General features: G+C 40.2%; 1 protein-coding gene across 2 annotated transcripts in view; it reads right to left on the bottom strand.

The window, feature by feature from the left end:
* ARHGAP15 (Rho GTPase activating protein 15) overlaps positions 1-16,836 on the bottom strand; it is a 438,685-nt gene that overhangs the window by 183,557 nt on the left and 238,292 nt on the right. For both annotated transcript variants that reach the window (XM_044438196.1, XM_044438195.1), the window contains exon 9: positions 2,447-2,569. In XM_044438196.1, the coding sequence (XP_044294131.1) occupies positions 2,447-2,569 (123 nt within the window). The remainder of the gene's footprint in view (positions 1-2,446; positions 2,570-16,836) is intronic.

Raw genomic sequence — 16,836 nt, 5'->3', positions numbered from 1 at the left:
TTTAAAAACTCTGTTTTCTCATTCCAAGGCTGAGCATCTTTCAGAAGAATTGTAACCTTTGAATTTTGACAGGATTTTAGCAGCTGGGAATAAGCAAGCATTATTATCATATTTTACCTGTAATAAATATTGTATATGGGCAGTTTATCCATGCCACCTCGACTGGTCCTTCAGAATAAAAATGTCAGTGAATAAATCAATAATGACTCTGTGCTCCTATTCATGTTTGCACAACATCTGAAAGATGACTGTGAACATGCTTTGGTGATCTAAGTATAAGTTTGCCACCAGTCATTTTACTGCTATAATTCAGAGCAAGAATGAAATTGGAGTGAGGGAACTCATAACTGTATTAGTATAGTTCCAGTACATTGAATGGGATTTCACCAGTGTAAGTGTCAGTGTAATCACTATACTCAGCCTTGATGGATCAGATAATCAAATGAATCATCATCTTTACTCGGTTTCTTTGATTTTCCATACTTCTCTCTCAGTGGAGCTGCCCTCATTTGCAATGGGGAAAGCCCTTCCATTAGTTCAAAATTGCTGGAACACAACCAGAACATCTAGTATACTATGTCTGCGTGCAGCTGGTGCCCAAAAACCTTTAACTGCCTAATTTACATGAGCAGTTGTAGTTTTAACATGCACTCACTGGTGGCTGGACAAATTTTCAATGAAGAATTTTAGGATATTAGAGGTTTTAAAACTGAGCCTTCTGCAAATCCTTCAAGCTAGTCACAAGTTATCCACACACATCCATTAGAAGCAAACTAAAAGGACCATTTTCTGCTGAAGTGAAAGCATTTCACCCCTAAATAAAATGGCTGCAGTCAAGTGTATTTTAAGTTAACAGTTCACATGAAGCTCTGTGAGTGTAGGTTTGGTCCACATGCCAGGTATAGCACACAATAGAGATCTTCCACTGCATAGCATATTCCTGATGTAAAGAAGAACAGGAAAGCCTGTATTCATTAGTATTCTCTTGTGCACCGTTATGCACCATTAAGCTTTGGCTGACGCCCAATATGTGTACGCAATCCACATGTACCCTCCTGTAAACTAGCTGGAGGAGATCCACTTCTGGGGAGCTTTTCTCTTCAAGCAACTACCGAGTTGCTCAAAGAAGCTAACATAGATGCCATTTGCACATACTATATCCACTAATACCAACATGGCAAAAAGGGTAAGACTAGTAGAGCTTCCATGCACTCTTCCAAAGCTCTGAAAAGAAGCTTCACACATACAAACTGCACACACATATTATTTTTCCACTTGGTTTGCATTTTTTCAAATTGCAGATTTTGTGCTCGGGGTCATAAAGTGTGTATAGGTTATGCATGCACTGACTTTATTTAGAGCTTCAGATCAACTAGTGGAGGCTAGGACCACTTTACAAAATAGCGCTTCCTTGCCCACTCATTGGATTAAATCCAACATTGTAAAAGTGCACTTACACTCCCAAAATGGGACTTCTCCTTGCTTATCTACTTTCACCCATATCTGTTCCCTCCTGTAGAGGGGAGGGAAATCCATTCCAGCAGTGGTTTCTGCACAGCTGGTGAACAGCCAGGGTACATACAACCTGCTCACATTTCCAGACATTGCACATAAGCCCATGATGGGACCAGCAAACCTGAATCTGGTAAACTGGGTGATAAAAGTTTTGTAAAATAAAATAGGTTTAACATTTACAGACCTATTTGTACATCCCTATTTGCATGGATCATGCCCATTGTGTTTACATTGGGATGAAAATTGTTTAATTACATTAAAAATTTGTGACTAAGAAAATCTTGCCAAGCTGGTATGACTAATACAAATCCTGACAACTTATATACATAATCAGCCAAGGTATTAACAAGATCCCTTTTCCTATCTTGTTCCTCACTTCACCTTTTTTGATTTGCAGAATGGAGCAAATATGGCAATCAGAAAAAGTTAGACATCAGTCATTATGCTTCTCTTGTGTTTTCATTATGCAAGCAGCAATTCTAATGTTTATGCATCATAGAGAATATAACCTTCATCAATTTAAATAGAAGTCTGAAATGGTACCCTTTAGAAATATTACTGATGGAATGTGCTTTTTCCAGAATAAGTGTCCCTGTGGCCATAGTTAGTCATAAAGGATGGGCACAGAGATCGATGGAAAGCTCTGCTAGTCCTTGGTACACATTCAGTGAGCTATCAGAGCCATTGCATAGTCCTTTTTACTTATCCAACTATCACTTTTCACAAGTTTTGGCTATTACTAATTAATTCCTATCTAAAACACCGCATCCATGAGGGGATAGAACATGTCTTAAGATTTTCTAAAAAAACACTGTAAGAATATCTTGATACCAACATATGCCTAAAGAAAGCGTTCTAAGAAGAGTGACCACTTTAAGAGGAAAAGCACACACCACACACATGCATATGCAGATTTAAAAGGAAAACACACCTTTAATGATCCCCTTTTCTTGCAAAGTTTTCAGTGAAGGTCTTCGGGTGATAAACTTCTTTAATCTGCTTTTAACTCGTTTTCTCTCAGTAGTATCAGAAATACTGTAGTTCAACTTGAAAACTGTAAAAAAAGAGGTAAATGCTGTTACATTTTAATATGGAACATTTTGCTGGAATTCTGGAAAAATCTGATGGTCCTCTATCCAGCAGACTGATGTGTGGGATGATCCAAATAGAATCTGATTAATATTATTGTGAATAAGCATTATGAGTTGAAAGAGTCATATTAGTAATAGTTCCTGTTATTGGACAGTGATCAATATATGTGTGTGAAAGTTCAATGTATCCCAAAAGTACATATCTCTAGCACATATGGTTCTGTATCTGCAAATTAAAGTGTGCTGTTTATCATTTCTTAGAGAAATAATATGGGATGGACAATATTACATGATTGGGAGAGGACAGAAACTCTTTGCCAAGTTCAGAAAGGCATCAAATAGTCATTGTACAAAGCATGCCTTTATAGAAAATCTCATTGTTGAGGAGGAAGAATAGTTCAAAAACTCAGAGCAAATTAGAAGGAACTTGGGTTAGGATTGCACTCTAAGGAAGCCAAGCTTCAACTTCAGCTTTTTGGGACACTTACAGTTTAATAAATCTTACAGTATAATTAGACTACAGCTTTCAGGATGCACTGAAGGATCCCAAGGCACTTCACTAGTAGAAGAGCATATATACTTGTGGCATAGGTACGCTTTCCAAATGACCTTTGTTGGCACTGGATAGCCATGCCACTAGGAGAAAAATGGGTACTCTGCACAAGGGGGCAAATTCTTTTTATGTAGATCTGGGAAGCAGGATCTAGGGTGCTCTAGAGGATTCTTGAAAGCTTTTAATTACTCCTAAGACAGCTTGTGTTCCAAATGTGTGAAGTTCTATTTTCCTTTCCCTACAGAAAAACTATCCAAGATACAACAGGTTTTGAACCAAAACTAGAAACACATCACAGGGCTTTTTTTAGAAAGAAAATAAAGAGCATTTGTTAAGAGGAGAAAAATGAAATGATACATTAAAATGCCTTTTCCTGAACCTGGGACTAGTTCAAGAAGCCTACTTAACAAGAGAAGAATTCAAGAATACTGTATCTTACATTACGGAGTTGACAGTAAAAAAACAAAATGAAACAAAGGGGGGTTTTCACTTTGCTGCTCTCTAGGGATAAATATGTGCCAGATTCTTCATTTCAAATAAATACAACATACCAAATTAAGGAAAACAACATTTAAACACATGCCTATGGTAATCAGAGCATACTTTGCTTCTGATTTCACTACTGATTCGAACAGAGGACTGTTCCGTTTTCCCACAGCACTGAACTGACCCCACACATACTTCAGCAAGCTAGTAATCACAAAGGATGTATAAAAGGACACTTTTACTGGAACATTCACAGCATGGGACAATAATCCATCACTTATGGAAAAAAGTCACATTATAGTGATAGCATTCTTAGGGTGATATATCATAGTATACAGAGATTAGTGTTCAATTAATGGCTAGCTCTTTTGTTCAAGTTCTATTTTAGAAATTCTGGGTTCAAACGGGAACAATCTTTGGCAGTGATATCCTAAAATTCCAACCCATTCAGCCTTAGTGCAAAAAGAGAAATAGATTCACATTTTTAAGGCTACACACTTGGTGCTATGTTGGAAAAGAGAAATTAAACACCAGTGTTATTTGTTCTCTAGGTGGCTTATAGTTTGGCATCTCTCATATATCTGCACATATTTAAATGCATTTAGAACCTAAATAAAGCACCGTTAAACATCGCATTGAAAATAAACAGTGTTTCAAAGTGCCTAATTCTAGAGGGCCTGTGCCCATTGTACAAATTGCCTGGATAAGCACTATAATGCTTTGTGTCCAGCGTGTAGTCCTAGTTTAATAGCATCCCATTCAACAGCATCCCCATATGATGGCCAATATGAAAGTTAGGTTGCACACACGCCTTTGAATAGTACATATACACTATGTACCTTTGACATGGAATATTAAATTTGTCTCGAATACTGGCAAATTTTTAAAAATGCCTTTGGTCCTCAGTAAGAGAGGTTGTTGTGTTGTTATACTACATTTATATCCCACTTTTTCTCATGTGAGAAAAGGTGGCTTACAGAGCTCCATTTTGTCCTTGCAACAACATACCTTGGAGGAAGGTTAGGCTAAGAGTGAATGACTGGCCCAAAGTCATCCAGTGAGCTTCATGGCCAAGTGGGGACTATAACCCGGATCTCTCAGGTACCCAGCACAACCACCACACCACATTCATACTGCTTTGGACAGAAAACATCTTAAAAACAAAAATAATTTCTGTGAGAAACATGGACAAAATGCATATGCATTTGCAGGCCGAAGTGCAGTGGCAAATTGGGCCTGCTCCAAATGGTAGAGATCAGTATGTCTGTAATACAAATCAAAGGAACATGTTAAGATGCCATGCATGATCCTTTAGCAACCACCACAATTGTGTTTGTTGTTGTTATCTAGCTTAGACCCTACAAACTGAGAACTGACTTTTTCATATTTTCATAATGCAAGAGGAAACATCAGTTAACACCTGAGATCTCCTGTGAAACCAGTTTAATTTGGAATTATTTTGGAAGGGAATGATAAAGGTGAGCAGCTTCATTTTGAGTGTATTTGCCTGATGAATGAATTAGTAGCACTTATTGATTATAACGTGACACCTAACCCTTTGGTACACTAGCCATGTATAAGTGAGAAGGGCAACTTGCATGTCCAGTTTGCAAAATGAAACTGAAAGTCCATGATTTGCCCAAATGGCTCTGGGGCAAAACCCAGCTAAGGGAGGAAATTGTGCAGCGCCATGGTGATCCTCCGTATGTTTCCTCATGTTTGCTAAGTACAACACGAGCCTAGGCTCACTCTGAAGAGCCTCTCTTTCACAGTTTGCAAAACATCTATTCTAAACCCCATGGGTTTCCCACCTGTGATTAATTCTTGCCCAGAACAATGTTATCTCAGTACTTTAGGCATATGTTGTGAGCATTGGTTTTTGAAGAACTATCCATTAATGACTTTCTGAACTGTGACAATGGATATTGACAGTACTTGTCAGACTAAAGCACTATTGATTGTTTCACATCATGTGTATAGCAAAACCAATTTCTTTCAAGTGCCACTTTCCTAACTGAAATACATTAGAACAGCGCCTATCGGTTCATTATGATGCCCCAAATTATAGCATCAGAAGAAAAAGTCTTCATTAAGCATGTGCACCCCTGTTGTAAAATGTTAAGTGGCTGTGATAACAGGTAAAACCTCCAGTCCTACTTGGAGTAGACCCACTGAAGTGAATAGGATTTATGTTAGTCATTGCTACTGTAAGCAAGAGCTCCATTCAGGTTTATTCTAGACTACTTTTCAGGTATGGCATTTAAATGACGCAACACCCTCTTATTGCTAGTTATGCTGCTTCTGTAGCAATGTGTGCAGCAAGGAAAATCTCTGGTGCTTCTCTTGGCCTGGCCCTGCCCAGCTGCACCTAGGCAGCTATTGTACACATTCACTTAGAGAAGGGTTTTGCAGGGAGAGGGCTATTCCAATGATGATGGAACATGGAAGTTCTCATATGGGAACTCTGGAAGCAGAGTTTAGCCACCTTGCTCCCTTTGCTGTTGAATTCGCTTGCAAGCAGCAGGAACTGCTGGCTTGAACCTGCAGTAGGACCTCTGCTGCTACATGCTTGTGTGTATGCTCAGGCATGCTAGTTTTCAGCCAACAGGACTGAGGGAGTGTGAGGAAGCAGGACATTTCCACCTATCTTTATGTATCTGCTGATGCTGTCCAGGCTGAGCTGCTTGTTGACTTAATGAGTCTCTGCTCAGAGCTCGGCTTGAACCCCTATTGAGCTTTTGGCTTGCATATCTGTCTGACAGACAGCCACTGCCTCCTAATTACATTTGCTGCTTGCCACTCCCCTTACCCATTGATCTAACAACTGAGCTTGTGCCAGGGTATTTTAAAGCATACACTCATGATATAATCCAAACAAATTGTATTGCACCCTGACTTGGCTGGGTAAAATTGCAACAGCAGCAACAGCTTTACCCAGACTCAGGGAATTTTATTCTCCAGTAACTCTTCATTAGCATGTGAAATGATGCTAAGCTTCCAAAAGATCTAGGTTGGGAACCTCTTAGAAGGATCAAGCAATGTGAGGTTTTGCTAACTGCATCTTCACTTCCATTGCTATCCACCATCCAGTTGTCCCCATGTTTCCAGAGCTTGGAAGATGAGGACTGTTTACACACTGACTAAACCCTGCTGTGGACAACAAGAGGCTGCACCTTGAATCTTGTCTTCCTTTTGACCATGATTATCCACTTTTGTCACTGATTTGCACCCACTGGATTTGCAAACATGTAACATGAGAACGCATATCAGATGCTATTTGCTCACAAAGCAAGAGCCATTTATGTTCTGGAAAGGATGCCAAATCTTAGTTGTTCCCGCAAATCAATGCTGACACATAATCAGCATTTATCTTAATTAGTCCTGAAATATGTGAGAAGAGTGACAGGGTGACACTTATCACTGCACAAATATACCAGCAGCAAGTAAAACAGGAAAGCAAAGACACAAAGATATGTGCAATTGGCTGGGAGACACACTGAAAGCCAAAGTCTGGTCATCACACATCTATATTGCTAAGGAATCAGAGGTGGCTTGCAATGTAGCTGAACTTCAATAATTCCAAATGTGTTCACATGGTATTTCTTCCCAAGAGGTGCCCACAGCAGCTAAGTAGCATTATGAAAGGAGAGAAAGAGAGAAAAGGACAATGATTATATGTTCTGAATCTGAATAATTTTACAGTGATATGACAGCTTGACAACTTAAATGCCCAATATTGCCATTATACTTCTTGTGCATTTGCAGTAAAGCCTCAATAAAATCACGGTGTAATTTTTTTTCTGTATGAAACACTTGTATTTTTGCTTTGTTGGTTTTTTTATGGAAATGTTTGTCCTTGCTGCAAGAGAAAATGAAAATATGTGACGATAGTATATTGAGCATCATTGCAGCAGATATGCTATTATCCTCAGAGAAATGCTGATTTTGGTTTTGTTCTTTTTCAGAATGGATTATGTTTTAGGGGCTAACACAAGAAAAATGTGTGCCATTCAGAAGATGCTCATATAGGGATATCTCAAAAATGATCTTCAGCAGACTCAAGTACTAGAACTAGCAAAGGTTGTTGCTAGTGCCAGGGTATTTTATAGCTCCTATAGATGCGATTGCAAGTGACCTATCTGTAAATAAATAACTGCTCCGAAACTGTGGAAGACTTTTTTTCTGATCAACCCACTCATGTGTTCTGTTGAATGCAAAGAAGTTAACAACTCAGCCAGTGCTCCTGCTCTTTGCACCATACAGTGAACACATGCAAGGTTCACCTGAAACACCTTGTTCAGCTTAGTTCATGTTTCTAGAATAGAATGCAATACTTTGCATGGGGAATCTATCTATCTAAACCAAAGAAATTGTGTTCTGGTTGGGTACAGAACCAGCTTAAATTAATCAGTCTTTTCTGGTCATGATTTAATAATCATCCAGTTGATATAACTTCAATCCCTGCTTGTCTGGTTATAATGGATCCTTTTCTGTTTGTACTGCCTGACGAGACAGACAAGGGCACTGGAAAGTGTACATGATGCTCGCCTTTCATGGCTTATAAAATTAGTTGCTCAGGGTAGTGCTAAAGGACTCTTCATGACGGGGTGAGGCTGAGCCTGAAAACAGTGATACTGAGACTTCATTTATATTGGATCATTCCTTCAATGTTCTATTCTTGGCCAAGGTGTTTCAGGATTCCATTCCTGGCCAAAGCATGGCAGCATGTTAACTAGAAATAGGGGAGAAGTTGCTTCGTTAGCATTTTGATACAATTTCACACTTTCCAATCAATATGAAAACCAGAATGCAATTATCCTTCCATACACTCAATTCTTAGATTTTTGCAAAGCAGTTCTCTCTACAAAAATGCATGTGTTAAAGGAAAGCATACATAAAAATGCCTATGCTCATGAAATAAATGTTAAAAAAGCATTATATAAGCAAAACTGTTTGTAAAACATGGTAGTTCTGAGTCTCCTTGGAACAGCAATTTCAGTGGTGCAACATGGCCACTGGCTTATAGTCTCCCTTAAGAGTCCATCTTCTATGCAATATTATTTAACAATTACATGATGAGTGATGGGGGCCTGAGGGTGGATGGCAGGATGGCAGTGGAGATGGTGAAGTAAGCGCCTTGTGAAAATCACACAAGGGAGTGAGGCTTGCTTTCCTCAGGGAGGCCAAGGAGAAAGGTCCTTCCTCCTCTTGACATGACAACATGGCAACAGTAGTAAACTGAGAACAATATACTCAACTGATAACATCACTTCAAATCAAACACGAGCAAAAGCAGAAGTTAACATTTTAAAAGCAGACGATAACTCCAGGGCTACAATTAATATCTAGGCTGCCCGATCTGTCTATGTCTAATTCTATTCCTTACCTAGTTTGCACTATGTTTCTTTGCCTCTCCACTTTTTTTTTTTTTGACAGCACAGGTATTAGAATCTAAAGGATGCATTAAAACCTCTTTACAGAGCTAACGGTAATCACTTGGAAACATTTTCAATGGCTACCTTCCATTCTGGCCATTCTTCTGTCTCTCATAGTTTATTACCTTTTTCAAAAAAAATAATCATAAAGTAATCAAAGAATGTGTAATTGAATGTCTGATCATGGTTTTAAGTATAAATATTATTACTTTTGAGTGTCCACTTTATCATGTCCTCTGCACCTCAAGTAAGTTATTAAAGTATAATTGAACAATGAATTAACAAGAGCTTTGCTCTCCTTGGTAAAAAAAAAAAAAAAAAGTATCCTTTTCACAGCTTATGGAATTAACTTCACAGATTTCTTTAAACAATTTTTTTTTTGCATAGTCTGCCGCTCTTGTTATCTAACACTACTAGATTGAAGACTGACACTTCCTTCCATAAAATTTACTTTATTTCCCCTCTCCCCCACATACTCTCTCTCACTCTCTCGCTCTCTCTCTCTCTCTTGAATTGTGTTGATGAACATCCAAGTTAATTTTCTGACAATCCAACAATTCCAACTTTTTCTTGACATATATTTTTGGAAAAGTGAGAATTTGACCTGCTGTGTTGAACCCCTACCTAGTCTTTCACAGGTGCTTTACCTCCCATCCTCCCATTTTTCTGCCTCTCAGAGGCTTCCAGTTTTTGTGGGCATGTTCCATACTGCAGTGATGTTAAATCTGCCTGAGAGCTGCATTCCAGTTATACATGGACCCAAAGACATGTCTAAACAGTCCAAGCACCAAGATATTTGATGTTAAAGCTCTTTTTGTCAGTAACAAATCCCTAGGAGAACCATTATACCATTTAGAAACTTTCCTACAATCTTGAAAAAAATTTTTTTTTATTTATTTATAAAAGTTGTATGCCGTCCATTACTTCTGCCTTTGGACGGCTTACAACATTAATCAGAATAAAATAAACTAACTATTCCACGCTGGCTGAGAATCCAATAAAATACAAACAATAAAATCCAATTAATACATATCAAAATATTGATCGAATAAAAAGGTCTTGAAAGGTCTCGAATAAAAAACATATAATGATGGCGCCAGGCAGACCTTTCTAGGGAGCGCATCCCATAGTCAGGTAGTTGTGTGGGAAGTGTACAGTTGGTAAGGCTATATGGGGAACCACTGGAGACCAGATGTGGACCTGAGGTTCTGCAACCCAGTGATACTATGCCAGTGTGGCCAAGGGTATATGATCTTTATTTTAATAATCTGTGTTCCTTGTTGAAGAAAGGGGGCAACTTAGAATAGGCCCATGAATGGTGACTTAATAACATGTTTTCAAATGGACTGCAAGGAGCCAAGTCTTTGCATTGAAGACTGTGGACCACAGACCACCAGAAGTAGCCTCCCAGGGTGCTTAGGTGGCCCTCTGTAAAGCCTGCCACCAAATTTACTAACTTTTTTCTAGACTTTCCATTTGCCATTGCTGGAGGCCTCCTTCCTTTAGAACAGGGATGGGCAACTGCAGGAGGTTCAGAGGGAACCTTTACCTTCCCCATCCCCAACGGGATCCACAGTCCCTCCGCTTTCATTAAATTCCAAAAACAAGATACATATGACACTTTTTGTGCTCTGTAGAAACTAAAACAAGGAAAGATAAGGTGAATAACCAGGCTTATTGAGTGAATTAGGCTTTTGAATGGAAAATAAGGCAAAACCCACAGAAAATTTTAATTTAAAAGATTGGTTCTATGATTGGGTGCCAGCTGTAGTCTGAACTAGGGATCAATAGATTTCTTCCTGCATGTACTCATTCATAAGTCTCTTCCATCCTGTTTCCACACAAACATGCAATATTTATTTTTTAAAAATCCACATGAAAATCATTTTAAAAGCATATATACATGCTAATTTTTAGATGTATTTTCTCCCAAAGTATATATTTCTAAATTTATTCAACCTAAAAAACTGTTTAAAGCTCATTTGGACACATTTTTTGAGCTGAGAACTGCAGCACAAAATTTGGAGAAGTGTGAAATCCAAAACTTAATTGTGTTCTGATCTACGGATTAGTCTGTAGATATAGAACAGGACACTTTGCAACACAACATGCAGAGGCCATGTTTCTTAAGCATCTTTAATCTGAAGCCATTCTTTTCAATATTCATACAGTCAGAATTGGACCAAGACACTCTGCTGACACATCAGAAATTCATATTATTTGGATTTCATTTCGATAAGCACTGAAAACTTTAGATACTTATCCAAAGCTTATCTTGTCTTTGAAAATCTCTTTTCTTTCTCAAGAGCTCTAACATACAAGCAAAGCTCTGCAGCAAACAGAAACTGAACACTTAGGAAAAAAAATAAAAATAAGAAAGGAAAAACTCTATTATCAGGAAACGGCACCTGATGACAACATACACATGGTAAGCAGTTAAGCATCAAAGCCAAAACAAAGTGTTTTCACAAAGAGGAACTTCAAAACATGCACGAAATCCAAGACAGGAAGAGAAAAAATGTTAAGGAGAATGCCACAAACAAAATTAAACAATCAGTGCTTGATATCAGAAGTCTTCCAAGTTCCAAATGAGTAACCAAAATCAGAGATCAAAGGCCATTGCTTTTGAAGCTTCACTGTCCAAGGGCTGGTTTTAAGTTGTTGTTGTATTTGCTGTAGTTTCAAAGTGTTTAGAATTTGAATTCTACAATAACCAACATATACCAGAAGACTGGTACTTGTGATGTAAATGGGAAATTGCAGTTTCAGGACACATTCACCTTCAAATGACATTTATTCATTTATCTTCTAGGAGATAAAGCATCTTCCATGTCCCCGCTGCAATTCCCAACAACTTAAAGTACCTCTGTCACAACATAGAAACACATCAGCAATCCCAAGCAGTCAAGGTATGTTTTTTTTTAAATTACAGCAAGGTGGGAGTCAAATACATACTGTTGGAAAGTACTTCTGGTATTGGTTTCCTTACCTTATGCTCTGAATGTATAGTTCATTTTCTGTGACCTCTTGTGCCCTATTTTCTTACTTATATTGATGTTTAGTTTTTATTTCCCCAGTATGCATGTCTGCTGAGAAGTTTAGCAACCAGCTCCCACATACTTATAAGCCAGCCCTGTTTACCATAGGCCCAACAAACTGAAGGGGTAATTCACTTATATGTTGCAGCCTGTGAGGAGGTTAATAAAGCTTCTATAGATTTTTCAGCTCCACCATTCATATATGAAATGTATGGAGAAAAGAAACCTGGAGATCCTCCCTGGTTGGGTTTTCTGGTCCTGCCCCAGATCTCCACAATGCCTGTACAGAACCATATGTGTGTACGATTTGCATATCAGAGATAATCCTGCATGGACAGGATTGGGAGACCTACTGTACCTAGGGTGGGCACAGACTCTTTTGGAATCTGTCCCTCTAGAATCCACAGAGTTCTTGTGCTTGGCCCAGTGCTGCAAAGTGATGCTCATTTGCACAACTGGAAAACTTTCCCACTAGGTGCAGCTGCCCAAGAGCCACTGTAGGACATGGAAGAAGGGTCCTGCTAGCGACTCCAGCAATCATTCTTCTTCCTTGTCTGGTGCGGCCAGAAGTGGCAGCACTGGGCACGGGAGAGAGGCACTACTAGTGGCTGGGCTGGCATTCCTGATGATTCTCAGGACCAGCCATCTTCACTGTCCAGTGCAACTGGTGGCGGCAGCAGTGGGCATAGAAGAGGGCTGCTACCAGCAGTTGTGCCAGGTGTCATTCCCAGCATCCCAAGTGACCAACCTTCTTCCTTGCCTGCTGCAGCTTGTGGTGGCAGCGCCAGGTATGGAAGAGGGGCACTGCCTGTTTTCCATGCCATTTCCTCTTTTCAGGCACCATTCCTTAGTGTCCAGTGACCAACTTCTTCCACTTCCCATGAATGTTGGACACACTGCCCAGGAACTTGGAATTGAGGTCCCTGCAAAGCAGACCAGAGTGTGAGGAGCCAACCTAGGGAATCTGACAGATTCCCAGCCTCAAGGGGTGTCCTCACACATCTGTAATGGCATAAGATATTTTTTTCATTCCACTACCGCCTCATCCTATGAGAAGACTGCTCTTTCACTGGGTTGTCTCACTTATGAAATTTATTATTTCTAGCAAATGTCTACATTTAGAGACCTAAGGAATACCCTGCCGATATCTTAGTATCTTAGGGTTCCACTAACTGATCCTTTTCTGCTGTCACCAGTTCTGTTAGAATACTTTAAAACTTCCTGTTAGCTGGAGTAAGAAGCATAGGTGTGACATGGACATTAACACTAGAGACCAGATGAACTATTAAGCAAATAATTGGTTAAAGATACTTTGTGCATAGGCATTATGAATATTTATTTTGAGGTTTTCAAAGGACTGCTTAGTGACAATCTTGATGGCCAATCTCAGCTACCCACAATGGAGACAGTTACCTAAGTCTGGATGACATGATGACTCATCATGGGTACATCAACCCCAGAACAAACCGTAGATTGTCAGGATGACGGATTGTCCTCCAAGAAGTAAACATGTGGTATCCAGTTCAGCTCCTTCATGGATCACTACCTTGTCGTGGCGAAGGAGCTTGCGTAGCTCAATGAAGCTATGAGCTACGCCGTGCAGGGTCACCCAAGACGGACAGGTCATAGCAGAGAGCTCTGACAAAACTTGATCCACTGGAGAAGGAAATGGCAACCCACTCCAGTATCTTTGCCATGAAAACCCCATGGACAGTACCAAAAGGCAAAGATGAGCCCCTCAGGTCGGAAGGTGTCCAATATGCTACTGGGGAAGAGCAGAGGGCTAGTACTAGTAGCGCCAGAAAGAATGAAGCAACTGGGTCAAAGCCGAAAGGACACTCAGTTGCTCATGTATCTGGTGGTGAAAGGAGAGTCCGATGCTTAAAGATCTGTACTCCATAGGAACCTGGAATGTAAGATGCATGAATCAAGGCAAGCTGGATGTGGTCAAACAAGAGATGACAAGACTGAACATCGACATCTTAGGAATCAGTGAACTAAAATGGACAGGAATGGATGAATTTAATTCAGATGACTATCGCGGGCAAGAATCCCTCAGAAGAAATGGAGTAGCCTTCATAGTCAATAAAAGAGTAGGAAAAGCAGTACTGGGATACAATCCCCAAAATGACAGAATGATCTCAGTTTGAATCCAAGGCAAACCATTCAACATCACTATAGTCCAAGTCTATGCCCCAACCACTGGTGCTGAAGAGGCTGAAGTTGACCAGTTCTATGAAGGCCTACAGCACTTTCTAGAATTAACTCCAAAAAATGATGTCCTTATCATCATGGGGGATTGGAATGCTAAAGTAGGAAGCCAAAAGATAACCGGAATAACAAGCAAGTTTGGCCTTGGAGTATAAAATGAAGCACGGCACAGGCTGGTAGAATTTTGTCAAGAGAATACGATGCTCATAGCAAACACTCTTTTCCAACAACCCAAGAGACAACTCTACACATGAACATCACCAGACGGTCAACACAGAAATCAGATTGACTATGTGTTCTGCAGCCAAAGATGGAGAAGCTCTATACCGTCAGTAAAAACTAGACCAGGAGCTGACTATGACTCAGATCATGAGCTTCTGGTTGCAAAATTTAGGCTTAAGTTGAAGAAAGTAGGGAAAAGCACTAGGCCACTCAGGTATGACCTAAAACATATCCCTGATGGATATACAGTACAGGTGACAAATAGATTTAAGGAATTAGATCGGATAGACAGAGTGCCTGAAGAACTATGGACAGAGGTTCACAACATTGTACAAAAGGCAGCAACTAAAACCATCCCAAAGAAAAAGAAATGCAAGAAAGCAAAATGGCTGTCTGAGGAAGCTTTACAAATAGCTGAGGAAAGAAGGGAAGCGAAAGGCAAAGGAGAAAGAGAAAGATACAAACAATTGAATGCAGAATTCCAGAGAACAATTAGAAGAGATAAGAATGCCTTCTTCAATGAACAGTGCAAAGAAATAGAAGAAAACAATAGAATAGGGAGGACCAAAGATCTCTTCAAGAAAATTGGAGATATGAAGGGAACATTTCATGCAAAGATGGGCATGATCAAGGACCAAAGTGGCAGGGACCTAACAAAGGCAGAAGAGATTAAGAAGAGGTGGCAAGATTACACAGAAGAACTATACAAGAAAGAGCTTAACGTCCCTGATAACCACGATGGGGTGGTCACTGACCTCGAGCCAGACATCCTGGAATGTGAAGTCAAATGGGCCTTAGGAATTCTGATCAACAACAAAGCTAGTGAAGGCGACAGTATTCCAGTTGAACTATTCAAAATCCTAAAAGACGATGCAGCAAAAGTGCTACACTCAATATGCCAGCAATTTTGGAAAACTCAACAGTGGCCACAGGATTGGAAAAGGTCAGTTTACATTCTGATCCCAAAGAAGGGCAATGCCAAAGAATGTTCAAACTACCACACCATTGCACTCATTTCACATGCTAACAAAGTTATGCTCAAAATCCTACAAGCTAGGCTCCAGCAGTATGTGGACCGAGAATTACCAGAAGTACAGGCAGGATTTCGAAGAGGGAGAGGAACTAGAGTTCAAATTCCCAACATACGCTGGATCATGGAGAAAGCTAGGGAGTTCCAGAAAAACATCTACTTCTGCTTCATTGACTATGCTAAAGCCTTTGATTGTGTGGATCACAACAAATTGTGGCAAGTTCTTAAAGAGATGGGAGTGCCAGACCAACTTATTTGTCTCTTGAGAAACCTATATGCGGGTCAAGAAGCAACACTGAGAACTGGACACAGAACCACTGATTGGTTCAACATTGAGAAAGGAGTTCGTCAAGGCTGTATACTGTCGCCCTGTCTATTTAACTTATATGCAGAGCACATCATGAGAAAGGTGGGGCTAGATGAATCACCAGTTGGAATTAAGATTGCTGGGAGAAATATCAACAACCTCAGATATGCAGATGATACCACTCTAATGGCAGAAAGTGAAGAGGAACTAAAGAGCCTCTAGATGTGGGTGAAGGATGAGAGCGCAAAAGTTGGCTTGAAACTCAACATTAAGAAAACTAAGATAATGGCATCTGGTGCTCTCACTTCCTGGCAAATAGATGGGGAAGAAATGGAGGTAGTGACAGATTTTATTTTCCTGAGCTCCAAGATCACCACAGACTGGGACTGCAGCCAAGAAATTAAAAGACGCTTGCTCCTGGGGAGGAAAGCTATGGCAAATCTAGATAGCATACTAAAAAGCAGAGACATCACCCTGCCAACAAAAGTGGGTATACTCAAGGCTATGGTTTTCCCAGTTGCAATGTATAGCTGTGAAAGCTGGACCATAAGGAAGGTTGAGCGCAAAAGGATTGAGGCCTTTGAATTGTGGTGCTGGAGGAGACTCCTGCGAGTCCCTTGGACCACAAGGCAATCAAACCGGTCAGTCCTAGAGGAGATCAACCCTGACTGCTCTTTAGAAGGCCAGATACTGAAGATGAAACTCAAATACTTTGGCTACCTAATGAAAAGGAAGGAGTCCCTGGAGAAGAGTCTAATGCTGGGAACAATAGATGGCTTGCATCCATATATGCCCAGCCGCCCCTTGAGATCGGCGGGGGAAGGCCTTCTCCGGGAACCCTCCGTGAAATAAATTAGGAGGGTGGGTACTCGGAGGAGGGCTTTCTCTGCGGTGGCGCCTAAGTTATGGAATGCGCTCCCCAGAGAGGTCCGCCTGGCGCCGTCGTTA

The sequence above is a fragment of the Varanus komodoensis genome, unplaced genomic scaffold, assembly GCF_004798865.1.
Source record: "Varanus komodoensis strain SLA01 unplaced genomic scaffold, ASM479886v1 scaffold32, whole genome shotgun sequence".
NCBI classification, from domain to species: Eukaryota; Metazoa; Chordata; class Lepidosauria; order Squamata; family Varanidae; genus Varanus; species Varanus komodoensis.
The sequence above is the reverse complement of the archived record's forward strand: the minus strand, read 5'-3'. Positions and strand labels throughout refer to the sequence as shown.